This window comes from Marmota marmota, unplaced genomic scaffold (genome assembly GCF_001458135.2).
Source record: "Marmota marmota marmota unplaced genomic scaffold, marMar, whole genome shotgun sequence".
NCBI classification, from domain to species: Eukaryota; Metazoa; Chordata; class Mammalia; order Rodentia; family Sciuridae; genus Marmota; species Marmota marmota.
This window is the reverse complement of record NW_026000093.1, coordinates 12,683,337-12,701,492: the sequence shown is the minus strand read 5'-3', so window position 1 is coordinate 12,701,492 and position 18,156 is coordinate 12,683,337. Positions and strand designations below refer to the sequence as shown.

The following is an 18,156-nucleotide window of genomic DNA, read 5'->3' as shown; positions in this document are numbered from 1 at the left end:
TAGCTGAAAGTTGGTGGAGAATAACTGTTAAGTAAGGAATCAATGTCCCGTTGTGGAGTGTGTGATCTGTAGACAATCTACAGCTGTCAGCTCCTTCAGGTTGATGAAAAGTCCTGAGTTGACCTCACTCAGGTCAACCTTGCCTGGAACAGCCTGCATCTAGTGACTGAGATACAATGAGACAGGGATACAGAGGTCCAGACATCTGGGCTGATTGGGGACATTCTGACAGGCAGTACTCACTCCAGAGATCTCAGCTGTGTTTGTTGGGTCTGCATCACATTTCATTTGCTTTCTTAACCTCATCCTTCTTCATCCCTACCCTTCTCTTTGTAGGTGCAGATCTTTAATAAACATTTCATTCCTCAAGCTCTGTGCTGATGTCTGCTCCTAGGGAACTCAACCTCCAACAGGAGTGAAACAGGAAGGCTTGTATCAGAGGTAATGATATTACCAGAATTCTAAAACATGAAGAAAGTGAGGCTTCTTGTGGACTGATAGGGATGGACCATACTTTCTGTGAATGAGAACAACTTTTGAGTATTCGTAGGATTTACATGTAAGTTTGCCTTAGATTCTGGAAGTCAGAGAACAACTCGCAGGGAGTGAAGATTTGTGATGAGCACCAACATTTTGGGGTCATTTAACATGCATTTTATTCTTTGTATGTATTTTTTCTAAATTTGTTTCAATGATATAACATTTGTCTCAAATGTTTATATGTTCATAGAGTTATATGTTCTTTTATCCCTGGAATCCCCTAAGAATGTGAGCAAAAGGGAACTTCATAGAAATATTTCTCCATAGGGCATAATATTAAATTCCATGCTGCTAGCATTGTAAATTTTATGTTCCATCTGGGTAGTAGACTTTTAAAGTGATAATTAGATGCTGCGCCATCAGGTACATTGAAAAACATTAAAACATTAAATAACTTGGTGAATGTTTAACTTATATTAACTAAAACAGGGGTATCTATTCTCCTCTGTCTTTACTTTAGGATGTACCACTATGATCCATTCTGGCCTCAGAATAAAGATACTTGAGTTCTTTCCTACTGTAAGGGTCCTGGGTTGCTGTAGAAACGTCTTCATTATGGATCCTGTGGAGGTGCAGTGATTCCATTTACTAGACAATTGGAGACTGAGTGATGGGTGTTCTACTAGGGCTGCCCTAAGGGGCCTTATCCAGTTGTGGGAAAATTCACCACTGGCACAGTTCTTCTCAGGTATCTCTTCCTAGGTCCTCTGGCACAAGTACTTCCTGACTTATGGGCCCAACTCAGATATTCCAGGGATTCCCTGACTAAATCTACTTCTTCCTTTCCCTTCCTCAAGTTCTTATGCCTCCCCTTAGGCCAGATAAATATCAGGTACCCTCCTCTGGCTTTGAGGGTAGGGGGAAAGGATGCTATCATTAGGGATTTACTTGTGATTTTTAAAGGGAAAAGGAAAAATGTATATATGACTTAAATTCCTTGCCATATAGCAAAATATTTTGAATATGTAAAAACCTGAAAGCAATTCCATTTGTATGAAGTTCTAGAATGAGCAAAACTTCTCTATGATGATAAAAATAACAATAGTGGTTGCTTCTGGAGGGCACATTGCTTAGAAAGGAGATCTTTTCTAAAGATCTTTCTAGAGTGAAGGAGATATTCTATATCTTCAGGGAGTGGGAATGTATTAAATGCTTGTCAAAACTTGCAGGACTGCATATTTTGTATACATGTAGAGAGATAAAGCAGAATGTCAAATAGTTAAAAACAAAAGAGAAAGGACAATGTAAGAATAACATCAAAGATTTATATTTCAAAATTTTCTGACTTAAAAGAGGGCCAGTTATAGGAAAAGACTGATCATGAGCATTCAGCTCTGCTAAGGGCTAAAATCATGTTTATCCAGAGATAATTGTTTCTTATTAGAAATCCAGTACTTTGCATAAAATAAAGCTCTTGAACAGAGAGAAAAGAGTTTGCACATAAATTAAAATTAGCTAGATGAGATTTGGTATTCTTTGCTTTTGTCAGTAGCCCACAGCCAATGTTTCCACCCACAGAGTGTCCACAAAGTTTGCAAATATAGGTGAATCTTTGCTATGTTTGCTCATGTTAATGGACCACCAATTAGTGCCCATGCCTGACAGGGGAGGAAGGTCACCCCAAGAACACCACCACAGACCCAGACTGGTGAAGGACTGGAAGGACAGTAATTTCTAAAATTGGGTTGGATGACGTAGCATGGTGGAGTATGCTGTGTTCTGGCCAGATCAACACACCCTTAGGTATGGGGTAAGGATGCCAGAAAAAAATAGGACACAGGATGGAAAGTTAAATTTGAATGTTAGATAAGCAACAATAATTTTTAGCATAAGAATGCATGGAATACTTACATATCCCTTTCACATGTGGGATAGACTTGCATGGGACATACTGGCAAAGGACATAATTATACTAAAATTTTGTTTTTAACTTGAAATTCAAATGAATCAAGTGTCTTCCTATATTTTTATTTGCTATGTTTAGCAAATGTGGCATATTTTTAAAAGGTAAGGTTCTCTTCTCCAGTGAAAATTAGAAACACAAATAATCTGAGCGTGTGGTTCTCAAACCTTAGCTTGCATCAGAATCACCTACAGTGCTTGTTAAAACCCAAACTATAGAATTTTAGTAGGGCTGGAATGAGAACCCCAAATTAGAATTTTTAACATTCCTAGGTGTTGTTGATCCTGATGATTCCAGGGATCACATCTGAGAATTGCTGCACTGAGGTGATGCATTACAGATACATATGCAGGGATTGTTAGATATGCTGTGTTTATATGTCCTGTTCTTTTGCAACTTTGCTGGCACATTAAACTATGTATTGCTAATGAGGGACAACATATCAACACGTCATGCATTGTAATGTAATATCAATAAATCATTTTTATGTATAGTTGCTTATGTTTTCAGACTTTATTCCCACTCTATTGGTAAGTTATTTGCCTCTATAGTGAATGGATTGCCTTTTAATGAAGGCAAAATTGAAATTCCAAGTGAGAATAGAATTAAAATTTTGATAAACCCATAAATAATAACATCAGAGTACCTTTTTTAAATTGTATACCAAATAAATATTTAATAAGGAGAGCCAGTCAGGGATTCTACTTATATTTCATTAGCCACCACCCCAATTTCCACAGCAAATTAGGTATACACATAGCTTTCACATAATCTCAGGATTTTGAGTGTACCTAGAACAGAGTTTCCATGTCATGACTTTTCCAGGGACCTGATGATCTTAGAGGAAGTTAAAAGAGGTGTTTGTGCTCTTCATAGACCTATAAAATATTAAAATGTTCTAAAGTAATTTTGAGGTTGATATTTTATATTCCTATCACTAAAATTTTGATCTGTTTTGCTTTTCTATTTATTGGCTTACTGATTTGGATCAACATACCCCTCTTCCCCAACCTTTTCATCTCATAAAACCTTTAGTTGAGAGGTACCATGCACAGAGCCTTGCCCTTCCAACAGCACATCTGTTACATTCAGGAAGAGGCAGTGTTGATAAGTATACATTTCCATGACACAGTTATATATAGAATGCTTCTCTTTGAGATAAGATAAGGCAGCAGAGTTCTTATACAATAGACCTGTATCGTCATTGCCATCTTTCAAAGGTCCTAGACTGAATGAGGTCCCCAGAGTTATAGAAAGGATTGCAAATCACAGCTGCGCAGAAGTTAAGCAGCTTCAGGAACATGCTGCAAATGTCTTGAAGGGCTGTGTTGGAGGAATACACCACCATGACCAGCTTCACTTTAGAGCTTATATGACTCATAGTCTTCTATAGGGTAGAGCAGGTCCAGGGAGAGCTCTCTCTGGTCCACTAAGGCATTCCCCATAGTAGAGATCTTCTTTTCTACCATGTTTAGGGACATGGAGCAGAACTTCAGCTTACAGGATGTTGCAGAGGTAAAGAGGGTGATTCTCCTTGGCAATCACCATGATGTACACTGCCATCTTGGGAGGTCCAGCATCAGTGTTACTGAACCAGGTCCATTTTGTCTGTTATGCAATTTTCCAATCATTGAAATGACAACATTTGCAAAAGAGAAAGTTTATTCATGAGGTGGCCAAACTTGAGGTGAGAACCCCAAATCTCAAACCTGCTTTCCCGAGGACAGAGTGAGAGGTATTTATGGGATAAAGAAACTGGGTGGTCTGAGGAATGGGGAAAGATGACTGGAGGTAATAAAAAGTGAAATAATTGGTGCTTTGTCCATGCATAATCAATCTGTCATAGGACACATGTTAAGAAAACAGCAACATTAGTATGCTCTGAGGGTAGAGTTTTTGGCCCTCTGATGTCAAATGGTTACTCATTTAATGCTTTTGTAGGTCCAAGTTAAGGGTCAGTGGTTTCAGATGGTTTGAGCTACTTCCAAGTTCTTGAAAAACAACTTAAGCAACCATTATCATGTGACCAATATGTCAGAGGTGTTATATATAGTAAAGCTAACAGGAGTGTACTACCTAGCTAGGTGACCTCTAAAATTAGTGATAAAAGCAAGTAACTAAAACCAAGTGAAAAAGTGAAGTTCAAGGGTTTATTCAGGTTTTCTCTTGGGTTCACCAAGTGCCTTGAGTTACTTTTTGTTGTTGTAGTTGTTGGATTACCTTGAGTGAGGGAAATACACAAGAAAGCAATATACCAGAAAAGAATGAAAGAAGGGTTCCAAAAAATTTTGTTTTTAACTAGAAATTTTTTCTGAATGTCTGAGTTTTTTGGCCACTATTGGAGACTGTTGATCTACCACAAATGCATATAAAATCTAGGGACTATCTTGGTAGAGATACTATGTGCTGAAATACTTATGGGTGAAGATGACATGTCTATGCTTTACTTTAAAATAGTGCAACAAGAAAAAGTTGGAGGAGGAAATATAAGTTTGGTAAAATAAAATGTTAATAACTGCTGAAACTTAGTGATGGAGTTTATCATACTATACTGTCTTTTTGTGTTTGAAAACTGCAATAATAATTTTTAAAAAGTGTAAGTACTCAACTTATATTCTGTCTTACCACTAATGGGACAAGAAACCATATTCAAATCACTTAAATATTCTATGCCTCAATTTTTACAAATGATTATGTAGCAATTAGTCACATCAAGTAATTATTGAGCAAGGCTTAGTATGTAGGTTGCATTCTGGTGTTAATGTCTAAATTCCCAGTGTAGTAGGGACAAACGAGGCAAGACACCAAAGATAGCAGGAAACAGTTTTATTTGGCTGCAGCCAGGTTCAGAGGGTACAGCCTTTGCTCTAATCAATCAATCCCTGAACCCCGAGTTCAGGGAGTTTCAGAGCTTTATATCCAGTGTGTAAGGGGAGGGGCTCAGAAGTTCACAGTCTGCAGAAGTTCACATAAAAGCAGCTTTTTCTTTCACTATTCTGGGCAAGTTAACCCTTCAAGGACAACACTTGAGAAGGGGAGAGCTTCTTCTCCCCCCTTTTTTTCCTCCCCCTACCAGCTGTTACCATGGAGCACATTTGTAACTTATCTTAAAAATGTAGACATCTCTGTGAAGCCAAGCTCAAGGCCAGAGGTCTTGTTTGCACATTTCTTCAAAGTACTGTACTGGATATATTTGTGAAAACTAGTAAGTGGGTGTCTAGCACCTAGAGTGCTGGTATCTTCTTGGCCAGTGGCCAAATAAACAGGGTGACACGAAAATAGGAAGTTTATCTGCATTGAACTCTTTTGCAGAGACTCTTTTGCTGACAGTCCTAAAATCATCCATGTTGAAGATTTCTGGAGAGACCCAGTTAAGATTTTTCAGTTGAGAAACGGGGTGCCACTTCATCAGGGATATTGTCACTGTACTAAAAAGCATAATGTACTTTCAAAAAATTTAAAGCACTTCCCAGATGTTATTATCATACCATCCATTGTTGAAATTCTTTGAGTACAAATGCATGGAGCACTGTTCTTTGATAAATGAAGTTCCCAAAGACAGTCTCCCCCACCTCCCCATGTTTAAGAATAATCATTAGGTTAGTTGTCTTCTTAAAGAGTAGCAGCTTAGATTTCTACATTGAGAATAGGACAGAAAAAGAAAAGTAATATGTTATACATCTTGGCTCCTTTTATATTTCTGAGGAAAAAGCAAAGCAACTTTTAAGTACCATGTCTCTACTACATGGTAATATAGTTGAATTTGGACCCTGTTGTGGTCATTTCCCCAAAAGGTAGGTATTTTGCTTAATGGGTGAAAATATGCAAGCTGTGTATACATATGAGTCCCAGTGATTTTTAACATTTTGGGTTATAACCCAGGGCGTGACTGTGTGGCTTACTGCCAGAACAGGGAAGTTGACATCCTCCTTCCTATGTGTGGACTTGAAGCCATGGGCAGGGTTCAGGTCCAGAAATGACTTGTGACCTAAAGAATGGAGTGCACGATTACATGCACAGCCATCAGAGAGAAGTAGTAAACTGTCCATCCCTGACTTGTGCCAAAGAAGCAGGAAAAACAAAATGACTGTGAGCTGCAATGAGGATACACCTTGCACCAGTGGAGGAGGGACAGACATAGGTGTGATGTGCTAAAGTGGAGGGTGTGCTTGGCTGCCAGAATCATTAGAGATTCTTTCCTGTGGTGATTAAACAATTATTCCTGGCTAGAAGGTGCATTCTATGCAAAGAAGTCACATTCTTTTGTACCTTGGTATGTCAGAGCTACCTGTACTTTGTCAAAGGACAGTTAAATGACAGTACTTCTTCCTGGGGCACCTTGGGAGGTTAGTTTGTCAGGAAGAGGGGAGACAAATCTTTGAGAGCCATTTGGAAAAGAGGTGGGAGCAGTTTCCTGGGAATCAAAGGTGACAGGGCATGCTGGTTATCCAGAGGGGAAAGAGAAATTGCTGACAGAGAAGGCATTTATGCGAACTGTATTCTCTTTGTAATTTTGCTTGTGGATTACCTTAACAGAAAACAGTATCAATTACATAGCAGTTATCCAGTAAACATTTATTGAATAAATGCACAATCTCTTGGGACATGGATTTTTCTCTGAGAGATTACTTGTTTGCTATATTCGCACAGTAGTAAGTATATCCAATAATTATTTTAGCCTCATTAGTTTAGGCTTTTAAGAATGAAATTCTTATCCCCAGAATGCCAAAGAGAAATATTTCTTCCTGTAAAAACCAATAATTAAATGATTTTCTCCTCCTTTTAGAGGAGTTATTTAGGGAAACATTTTTTCCCAAGGTGTTATACTTTGTCAACAGTTGTCAATGAAAAAAAAATGAATTCTCTAATTAGTTAAAAAAGGTATCCTGTAGTTTGAGTGTGAGAAATATGGATCAGAGTGAAATCCTAATGATCATTTATACATAGTCAATGAAGTTCTCAGCATGCTTTGATTAGATTAACATTTTCCCCCCTCCAGTAAAAAAGTCTACCTATGCTCTTACATATTCATAAAATTTAGAAAAACTTGCTTGGTATGGATTTGCTGCTGTTTTCTATGTGATCCCTCCTTTCATCCTCATAATACATCTGTAATATAGGTTTTGTTATTCCCATTTTACATATAAAAACTAAAGGAGGATTCTTCTTGAAACCTAGGACTACTAATCAGAACTTTTCTAAATATAAAGGGAAACATACTTATCTCATTTTGTCCTCTCTTTACAAGTTATACTTAGGGTTTTGAAGAATACCCTATTCCATGGTCTACACTGGACTTTTTCATTAATATTTTGGAAACAAAGCTGTACTTTTCCCTCCCCTAGTGTAGAACTGAAAGCTGTAGATTAAAATCTGTAAGTAACATTATCCTGCAGATATTGCCTAGGCTAGACATAAAATTAGAGTCATTATGGAAAACTGAGACATTATTTTTATATTCAACTCAATGAAGTTTTTTTAGAAAATGTATTATGTGTACTAGAAGTTGATGCTGGTTGATTAAATAGAAAAGAAGGTTATTATATGAACATTTATGAGAGAACTAGCTCAAAGATGAGTTGAGAAATGATGTCCAACTACAGGCTGCAGAACTGGTCTGAGTTCTGCAGAGTTTAACCAGAGATCCCTTTATTGTCACAAACACTAAGGGACACCGCTGCTGCCCCTAGCCCATCACTGCCATTTCTGCAACAGGAATATGGCCCATTTTCCCCCTGCCACATGAATTCTATGTGGCACCTCCTTAAAAAAACACATTAAGTGCACAATCTAATATTGTTCACTGTAGGCATGATGTTGTATAGCAGACCTATAGAATATGTCTTGCATAACTGAAACTTTATAGTGTTTACATTTCTGAGTCTAAAAAAAACATTGATTTGATTTCAAGTTCTCAGTTCAGAATTATTTCTTTGGGAGTAAATAATGATTGTCACAAATAGTTGAGTCTTAGACACTCCTCTTTAGTTCAGTGTTGTCTCTTTAGGATACCCTTAATGCATTTCTTGTGATGGCTTGTGACAGGTGCAGCGACACTTACTTCAAATATTCATTCTTTTATTAAATTTTGTTGACCCTGATACAAAACCACTAAATCACCTATTCACATTTGCTGCTCCACTGAATGAAAACTTTACATGGTATTTCAGATTGATATTGCTTGAGATAGGTAGCTGGGTATAAATACATCCAGCAACACAATTTCTGCTTAACAGACATCAGATAGTCTACTTTAGAATATTGAACACAGCTCTAAATTACTGAAGGATTCTATCTAGGACAGCAGGAAACCATGCCTCTGACAAAAGTATAGCTATAGCAGAAATTCAATAACTGTCTTAGTTTGGTTTTTATTGCTATAACGGAATACCACAGACTAGGTGATTTGCAGTGAATAAAAGTTTATTTAACTTGCAGTTTTGGAGGCTGGAAGAGCATGGTGTTGGTATTTGGTGAGAGCCTTCTTGCTGCATCAAAACATGGGTGGATAGCAGCACATGGTGCAAAAGGAAACCTGCTAGCTCAGATTTCTTTTCCTCTTATAAAGTCACTAATGCTATCATGGGGCCCCTCATCTAATCTTCATTACCTCCAAAAGGCCCTACTTCCACTGTTAACATATGAATTAGAGGATTAAGTTTGCAACACACGAACTTTTGGGGAACATATTCAAACCATAACAACAATGATCCTATCACCAATCATTTGGTTGTTGCAAACTATTTCTTCCAGATTGGGCACACTTGATGGACAGCTCACTGCCTGGAGGAGCTGTTATCTTTCACTGGGAAGCATTTACTTTTGAGTCAGTTTGAAATTTAGAGCCCACTGTTTTCAGTGTTATGTGGCTAGGTCATGAAGCTAGCCCCTTTGTTTAACTCATCACTAAATTATAAGGCTGATTTTAGCATCCACTTACTATATAATTGGATGTACTTGCCTCACCTACCTTGGGCTGGTGCAGTAAGAATGGACTCCTTAGGTAGAGGGCCCCATAGGTCATCCACTGGGGAAAAGAGGGGATAGTCCTAGAAGTCACAACTGCAGAAGCAGGGTCGGGGTTAGAAATGAGGAGTTAATTAAAATCAGCCTTCGAAGATCATCAGGCTACCTTATTTTCATGTGCATTATTCATATGTTTTAGTAGTTCTCAGTGCAGTGTGCTTCGTGATATATTAGATATTCAATGTAGTTGTTTTCAGGTTTATTATGCAATATTCTTATTATGATTCATGAAAATATTCCATTAAATTGCTCATATAATTACTGTGCTTAATCTACAACATACTTTAGTTAATGTTGCATAGAATTCTGATTTAACCAATTAGATTTGATCAAGTATAACTTAACTGCAAATACTTCCTATGATGAACAGGTCCAAAATAATTATTGAGAGCTAAGGTAGCAGTCAACTCTAACTAAAACTAACAAATTTCCTGTTAAGAAGAGCACATAATAATTTCAACTATAATTTTATCATTTAGAAAGCTAAATTATAAGAAGTAGCTTGTTCTGTTTCTATTAGTAGCCTGTTAAAAAATCTGATTGGGCATGTGAAAACTCAAAAAATATGTTTCATATACCTCAGAATGTGACTCTGGTTGGAAATAGGTTTGTTGCAGATGTAATTAGTTAGAATTATGCCATAGTGAAGTAAGGTGGGACCCTGATCTAGCATAACTGCTACCTTTATAAGAAGCTGGCCATATAAAGACTGAGACACAATGCCATTGGAGACCAGGCAGAAATTGGAGTTATGCAATGGCAAGTGAAGAAATACCAAAGATTTCTGACAAAGCACCAGAAGCTAGAAAGAGGCAGAGAAGGATTCCTCTAAACATTTCAGAAGGAGCATGGCTCTGCTGACATTTTGATGTTGGACTTCTAGTCTGCAAAACTGTGTGACAATAGATTCCTCTTGTTTTAAGCTACCCAATTCGTGGTCCTTTATTTGACAGCCGTAAGAAGCTGAACCCTTGATAAATCTGATTAAGTTGAGAATTAAAGCTCAATATAGCCAGAATCCATGAAATTACTTTTATAATAGTGGGGGGAAACATATCTTGCTAAACTATTTTAAAAAATGCATGTACTATTTTGAGTTGAAGAAAATTTTATATTCTGAAGTATTGACATAAACATAACACTTCTGATCCTCACACACAGCACCTAGAAGAGTGCCTCAAACACAAATCATCCCACAGTACATTTTGTGGCTTAGTTTAAAAAGATTTAAAAATGAAAATATCCTATAAATATTAAAATGCCCACTTATAGAACTTGAGCCATAAAATGTATATATACAGTGCTACTGAAATATGAGTGTAATCACTGAAAAGAATTTGCATGAGGTTCATGAAGGCGAAAATTTTATCTCAAATAATAAACTATATTCCATGAAGTTTGTATATTATTCAAATTCTATATTTTGTTACCCTTATTTTGATTTTGAAAAAAAAAATAAAAAACACTCTTAGCACCTATGCTATGGGAGATAGGGAAGGACAAATAAAATAAATTTTAGTTCTGGGGGTAGGAAAGATGGTGGAATGAGACAGACATCATTACCCTAGGTACATATATAATTGCATGAATGTTGTGTCCCTACTTTGGGTACAATCAGAGAAATCAAAAGTTGTGTTCCATTTGTGTACAATGAATCAAAGGGCATTCTGCTGTCAAGTATAACTGATTAGAATAAATAAATAAATAAAATTTAAAAAAAACAATAGGGTTTAATAAGGATGGAGGTGAGTAATGTACTGACAAAAGAACTTGGAGAGTTATCTATAAATTCTTTGACTTTTTTCCACCCTGAATACCCAAAAGTTGACTTTTATTTGGTTGTCACAGGGGTGATGTTTGATGGAAAGTCATCAATAGACACCAGCAAAGAATCTGATACAGGTTGCTAACAAACTAGGAACTGTGACATGCTCCTGGCCAAAGTGAAAAGTTTCCTGGCATTGAGGATCCATGAAAGTCACCAGATGACACCAGCTGGTTGATATGCATCTTGTCACATCCTTTGAGAAATAGCATCTTTCCATTCTTGGGAATTTTTAAAAGCCTCCAGCCCTCTGATTTTTGTGGACATTTTGACTTGCCTAGTCTACTGGCAAAAATAAGTATTATAGTACCCACTACCTCCTGACCATTTCTGAATGCATATTACTAGATGGGGTCAAGTGAAGTTTAAATTCTCAGGTGTACTGTTCTTTGGCAGGACCAAGCCTCTGAGATCCATTTCTGCAAATATATCACTGTTACTACAAAATAAATAATAAATAAATTAGGTTGGCAAAACATAGACAAACTAAATATTTTCTGATTGTTTATAATATTTTGGTTTTTGTGCTAGATACTCCTCCTGTACAATCTCATTTAATATTTAAAAAAATTTTAATTTTGGTATTATTGTTATAGAAACAATGTGCATATATTTTACAAACATCAAAAAGATCATTTGGTGAGTAATTAAAAATTTGTTTTTCTAAAATTTTCATTTTTCTTTAAAAGGGATATGCTCTTTAGTATGTGTATTTCCTAATTGAAAGGCTTATGTTAAAATAATAGTTCTCCGTTCTCTCTCTTCTCACTCCCAATTCTCTTTCATTAGGCCCGAAATTTTTGATCTTTTTAGTTCTTTCCTTTCACATTTACTTCCTTATTTCTAAGGTACATTCTTATACAGATATTTCTTGATTTTTCAGCTTTCGAGATTGATTTCCTTCCATGGAAGACAAAGATTTAGCTTTCCTATATAACCTCCTGTCACATGCACTTCATTCTTCCTATCTTTCCTGTACATTTATAACATTATTTTGACTGTGTAAGTATTATTTATAGCTAAGATACATAGCATTACTAGGATTCCATATCTTCTCATATATAATTCTTTATTTTCACCAGTTAAAAACATTTCTTTTGTTTGCTTGGTTTTCTGTGCTTTTATTAGGAATTAATTGCTCAGTTCTCTATGTAAATAAAAATTGCCTCTGAGCATATTTTTCTCCCCATTTCACATTTTATCTTCATATTCACAAAAGTATTTAGTCCTCCTCCTTCTACTCCAAGTTGTTCTAGGCATCTTTTCCTTCATAATCATCTTGATATTTTTCCCCATTCCTTTCTCCTGTGCTGTATTCACCCTATTCTTGGATTCTACATCTTTCTCTTGGTTTGCTCTTTCTTTGTGATAGAGCATATCCTCTAGGAGTTTCCTGAGAAAGGTAAATTATAAAAGACCTCACTTATCCTACAGCCTACCTTCATTTTCCATCAATAGTTTCCTTGGGTATAGATTTGTATGTATGACTTTTTTTCTCAGAACTCTGAAGGCATTTTTCTATCATCATCAAGTTTTGGTGGTGCTTCAAGTTTGGTGGTGCTACTCAAGTCCTCATTCCTTTGTCTGGGGTCTCTTTCTTCCCTCTGGAAGTTTTTAGGCCTATTCCTTTATCCTGGTGGTGTTCATGATACATCTTGGTCAGATAAATCCTCTAAGAGGATTTGCATTTGCTTTTACCAAATGCTTATGCGTATTACCATTCTGGGATTAATCTGCATTAAATTCTTGGCTAGAGGTTTATCAGACTATTTACAAAGTCTGAATCTGGGCCATGAACCTGTGTGAAGGCTGATGTATGGTTCCAAATTCTCAGTGGTGATTTCCCTTGACTCCACTCTTGCCAAAATTTGAAATGGTCAGTTTTCTCTGGGGTCCATTAAAAGGAATATGAAGTACTTTTCTGACATGGAAGGTACAACCCATAGTTCTGGTAGGAAAAGAACATATTCAAGTTCCCAACTTGAAGTGCATTTGGGCTTTGTTCATTCCTCAAAATGCTGAATATCAAGAGTCTGTACTCAGCTGGTTTGACAAATGCTTTTAGGATAACATTGTACCGCTTACTTTTCTAGGTTTCTATCTTCACTCAATGCCTGGCCTGAGATTTCCTTGCTTTATAGTAGGATGATTGTAAGATGATTTAAAAAATTGAATTTTGTCCATAAATTTTAGTTATTTCCAGCAGTCCAGATACTGTTCCTGTCTTCTTCTTAGAAATGAAAGGCTATGTTACCTTTCTAAGCCTTGATTTCCTTATCTGAAATAGGTATTGTGAGAAATGAAATTGTTAGTGTAAAGATCCTAACTCTGTGTCTGACACCTCAATGAATATTTATTCTATTTTTTTTTGAGTGGCATTCTCAGAGTCTAAACATAAGTTGCTTTATTTTGCTGTGTTTTTATAGATATATGGTACACTAATACCAGGTGAAGAGAAAGCAAATAATCTAAGGTTTTGAAAGATTTGTGTGTTTGGTATATTAAAAAAAATGTGTGTTCTTTCCATTTTAAAAATTTCTATTTCAAATGAGAACCAAGTAATTAAATATCATTATTAAACTAGGTCTTATGAGGGCCTGACATTTATTGAAGCTAAAGCCATGATTTATTTGTACATTTCTTGAGACAAAGGAATTTGAAAACATTCCCTGTAATCAAGACTCTAAAGAGACATAAAATGGATGCTTTTTCTTTTGCAATACTGGGGATTGAACCCAGAGTCTCACACATGCTAAGCAAGTGCTCTATCACTGAGATATACTCTCCATCCTTTTTAAGAAAAATTTATTTTGAAACAGATCTTGCTAAGTTTCCCAGCTAGCCTTGAATTTGCAATCCTCCTGCCTCAGCCTCCTTAGTAGCTGGGATTACAAGTATGCACCACCATGCCCAGCTAGATGCTTTTTCTTATAACAAGCTAGGCTATGCCCTAAATTTTACCATTTTGTATTATTACAAAGTATCAAATTGCACTAAGAAAATCCTTTTAAAGTCCATAGTTATGTTCATTCTAAAAGGTTGCCCTTCTCTTTAAAAACAATTTCAACCCAGTGCCAAGCAGCCTTTGGTGAAAATCAGCTCTCTCTTTGGTTGTTGACCTGACCCTGGAGTCCTATCAGGGACACTTTTTTAGCAGGTGCATTGTGATATTCTTCACAGCCAGCATGGTCTCTGTACAGGTAGGTCTGATGAGCATCTCTGGGAGTAAAAATCCAAAATGCCCAGTGTCACGTAGTTCAAAGGCAAATGCATAGGGTATTCCATTTTTGTAAGCCCAATCCATTGAGCTACCAGAACTTACATCTGAAAGTTTAAAAAAAGAAAAGATTATTCTCACTAAAGAATCTGCATAATTTCAAAATTATATATATATTGCTTAGTAAGATATACTGAATCCTTCCAATGAAATACCATTTCTATAAGAATGATTTAACAGTAGTTCTTTGGCATCCAGCTCATGGAGCTTATAAATCATACCTGCTATCAGCTTTGAAGATCTAACCTGAGTATTAATGCTATGCCAGTATGATGACCTCAAAATTTCTCAACCTCAATTCCAATAATGTTTATCTTCACCTTCACTTTATTCACCAATAAAACAACCTACGCTGTGGACTTTTAAAAAAATATTAAAATTAAAATATTTTTGTTCTTATCACTCAATTCTTCTCTACTTCCAAGGTCTTGAATATTAAAATTCTGTTCCCCTCTTTCATTTTTTCCACTTCCCCTCTTTTTCCAGGCTTGCTGAACTTGTCCCTTGTCTTTACATAAGCTTGTAGTTTTCAGATTCTCCCTGCCTTTCTTGTGGTTTTCATTCAGGGGCAATTTACTAGCTTTCTCACCAGACCCCTCATATGCCTCCTTCCTGTATTTTTTCTGCCTTTGCTTTGCTGTTGTTGAACTTCTGGCCCAGTTCCCCTGCTGTCACTCCAGGTAGGGCAGTGAGATGATTCATCTTTGATGAACAGGTATTCTATAAAATCATACTGCCTGATCACCAAAGTCGTCTTCTGCTCCCAGTGCTGCTCTGTGCTGTTTTTTCATAGTCCTGCACTTACTGGCACTCCCCATTCTCTTCTTGTCCCACCCATCACTTTACCACTGACCCCCATATTCTAGATGATGGCTCCATTGGCTCCTCTGTTGACCTCAGAGCCCTCTAAGCTTTCTCTTAGCTCAGAGAAAGTCATGCTAAATATCTTTTACATGGGTCATCTCTTGATACCATTTATTATTATTGTCTGTATAAAGGGAGGATCCCTTTGTTTCATTCACACATTTTCTTTCTCTTGCATCTGCATCAACCCAAATAAATGCTCAAGGACCCCTTTCTTCTCATGATCCTGCCAAATACTCTTGGTTACCATCCTCTTTTTCTTCTTCTTTTTTTTTTTGTGCTTGATAACTTAAAAGAAAATCTATATATGTTGCGTCTAATCCTTATATCTTTCTTGCTGGTTCTTGCTTCTATCCACCTATAAAACTTCATTTATTTTTTAAACTTTTATTTATTTTTATGTGGTGATGAGGATCAAACCCAGAGCCTCACACATTTAAGGCAGGCGTTCTACCCCTGAGCCACAACCCCAGCTCCCAAACTTTATTCTTGAAGGGTGATCATGTCCACATGTTTATTCTCCTTTTTTGGTTTTTGTTTTCCCCTTAACATAGCTGACAATCCATCCTGGCATCCCTCTCCTTCTAGTTCCTATGACCTCACACATTCCACCTTTTTAGTACGGACTGGAAACACAGGCACTAAAGAGAAGACCACCAACCTGCACTGTGTCCAGTCCTACTACCTACCTTGTGATTACTCTGTGCCTCAGGTGCCTTTTAGAAAAAGGGAATGATGCTAATGTCTGCTACTTAAGGTTGATGTGGTAATTAAATGAAATACTAAATCACTTGAAAGTGCTTATGAAATATTAGCTATTATTATTTTACATCTTTACACCCCAGTGCCTAATACATAGTGTTTAGTCCAATAGACTCTTCAATAATCATTTATTAAATTAAAAAATGTTTTATGGAAAAATATTCATATACTTTTTTCCTGAAATACATATGATTCAGTTTGCTATAACACTATTATTATTATCATCAAATTTCCAAAACATGTTCATTTACTCAAACAGCATTACATTTATGCTATTTTTCTCAGGACAAGTGAGGATGAAATCATTATGTGAAGATGACAACTAAATGGATCGGCTATTTCTCAAATTCCTTGTGCTTCTATCAAGGACAGAAGATAAACTGTGGCTTTAGTGTCCTCTGGTTAGAGTACATTGGAACTACAAACAGTAGTCATATTAGCCAAAGTCAGAGACAATATGTGCCAACAGTTACATCATGGTGATGTGACAGTCTCATTTCTATGGCAACAGATTGTTCTTGGTAAATATAACACTATGACTGTGCCTTTATTCCAAGCTGACAAGGTGAACTGTTAATAAGATTTGTTTTAAAAAATTAATGTTTTAATTATGTTATTATATGTATTATGTTGATATTAGTTGGTAATGTGAATTTTAAAAAAATATTATTTTCCCCCTTTCAGGATAATGATTGGAAAACACTTATAAAATGATCTCAAAAAAATCTATTAATGCTTGTGTCATTGTTAGGACAAGCTTATTTGATAAGCAATGCTAATTGACAAACCAAGCTGTTGTTCTGAAGGCTGAAGAAACCGAGGGGCAAGATGTTAACGACAGGCAGATTAAAAGACATCAAGAAGAAATTTGCTGCCTTACTGAGGAGCATCACCAAATGCTACTATCTGTACACATCCCTACTGCATGTGTTTGCCATCATAGGCACACGAAGACATTCAGCTCTATGTGATTCTTATCTGTCATAGAGTCAATAAATTTTAGAATTTGAAAGGCCATGAGAAATGATCTAGTCTCATTCTTCATGTTACTGTTGTAGAAGCTGAAGCCCAGCATTAATAAATATCTTGGCCAGGATGACACACCTGGAAGATTTAGGACTAGAATCCACATCTTACAGTTCTTTGTTCTGGTTCTTCCCATATACCCGGTTGCTTTTTGCTTCATAGAAGAGAGGAAATACTTTAAAATCACTTTTAAAAGGAGAATTCAGCTAAGATGCTATATAGGAAATAGTATTTCAGAACAAGAATAGTGAAGGAAACGAAAAAAGGGGAAACTGTTGTAATCTGGAATTCTTACTTCATTATCTTCATGAGGCCCATTTCCACCCTTACGGTAGTCGTAATTGCTTAAGGAGCCCGTTTTGGTACTTTCTACTATCATAAGATCTCAATTCAACTTGCAGTCATTACTGCATGTTTAGCATATTCTCTGCTTAGGATTTGTTTAAATTGGTACAGCGATTTCTGTCAAGCTGTGTAAAACTAATCAGATATAAACTCTCTCCATTTTCCTTGGCTAATTTGATAGTCACAAATTTCACTCTAGAGAGAATACACTCTCTGCTTTTTAAAGAGAAGTCATGATACAGGATATTGGTTCAAGAGAGGTGATTTTAATACAAGTACACAGGAAACTTACACAATGTTCTGGAGGCAGGCCCATATCTGTACCGTACTCCATATACTGATCGAAGTGCTTTCACTGCTTTATAAGCTGCAGATTCCTAGGAGGGGAAATGAAGAAGTTATAACACTTACATTGTTACACTGAAACTTCTAGAAACACTGGCATGTTTCTTAAGGCTTCTGGGCCACCAACACAAAGAATAACGATGGGTACATCAGTTATTATTAATATTTAATAATATTATATTGTTCATGTCACAAGATACATGTCACAAGATACATTTGCAACATATTTTAGAACACATCATT

At 36.4% G+C, this 18,156-nt stretch overlaps 1 protein-coding gene and 1 pseudogene across 1 annotated transcript in view; both read right to left on the bottom strand.

Annotated features, from left to right (window-relative positions):
• Positions 1 to 3,644: 3,644 nt before the first annotated feature.
• Positions 3,645 to 4,109, bottom strand: LOC107142260 (annotated as a pseudogene).
• A 7,844-nt stretch (positions 4,110 to 11,953) lies between these two features.
• The window catches only part of Cpa6 (carboxypeptidase A6), a 293,008-nt gene continuing 286,805 nt past the window's right edge, over positions 11,954 to 18,156 (bottom strand). Inside the window, exons 10-11 of the mRNA XM_015485745.2 lie at positions 17,861 to 17,945; positions 11,954 to 14,618 (exon numbers count right to left, since the gene is read on the bottom strand). Of these exons, the coding sequence (XP_015341231.1) occupies positions 14,431 to 14,618; positions 17,861 to 17,945 (273 nt within the window). The 3' untranslated portion in view covers positions 11,954 to 14,430. The remainder of the gene's footprint in view (positions 14,619 to 17,860; positions 17,946 to 18,156) is intronic.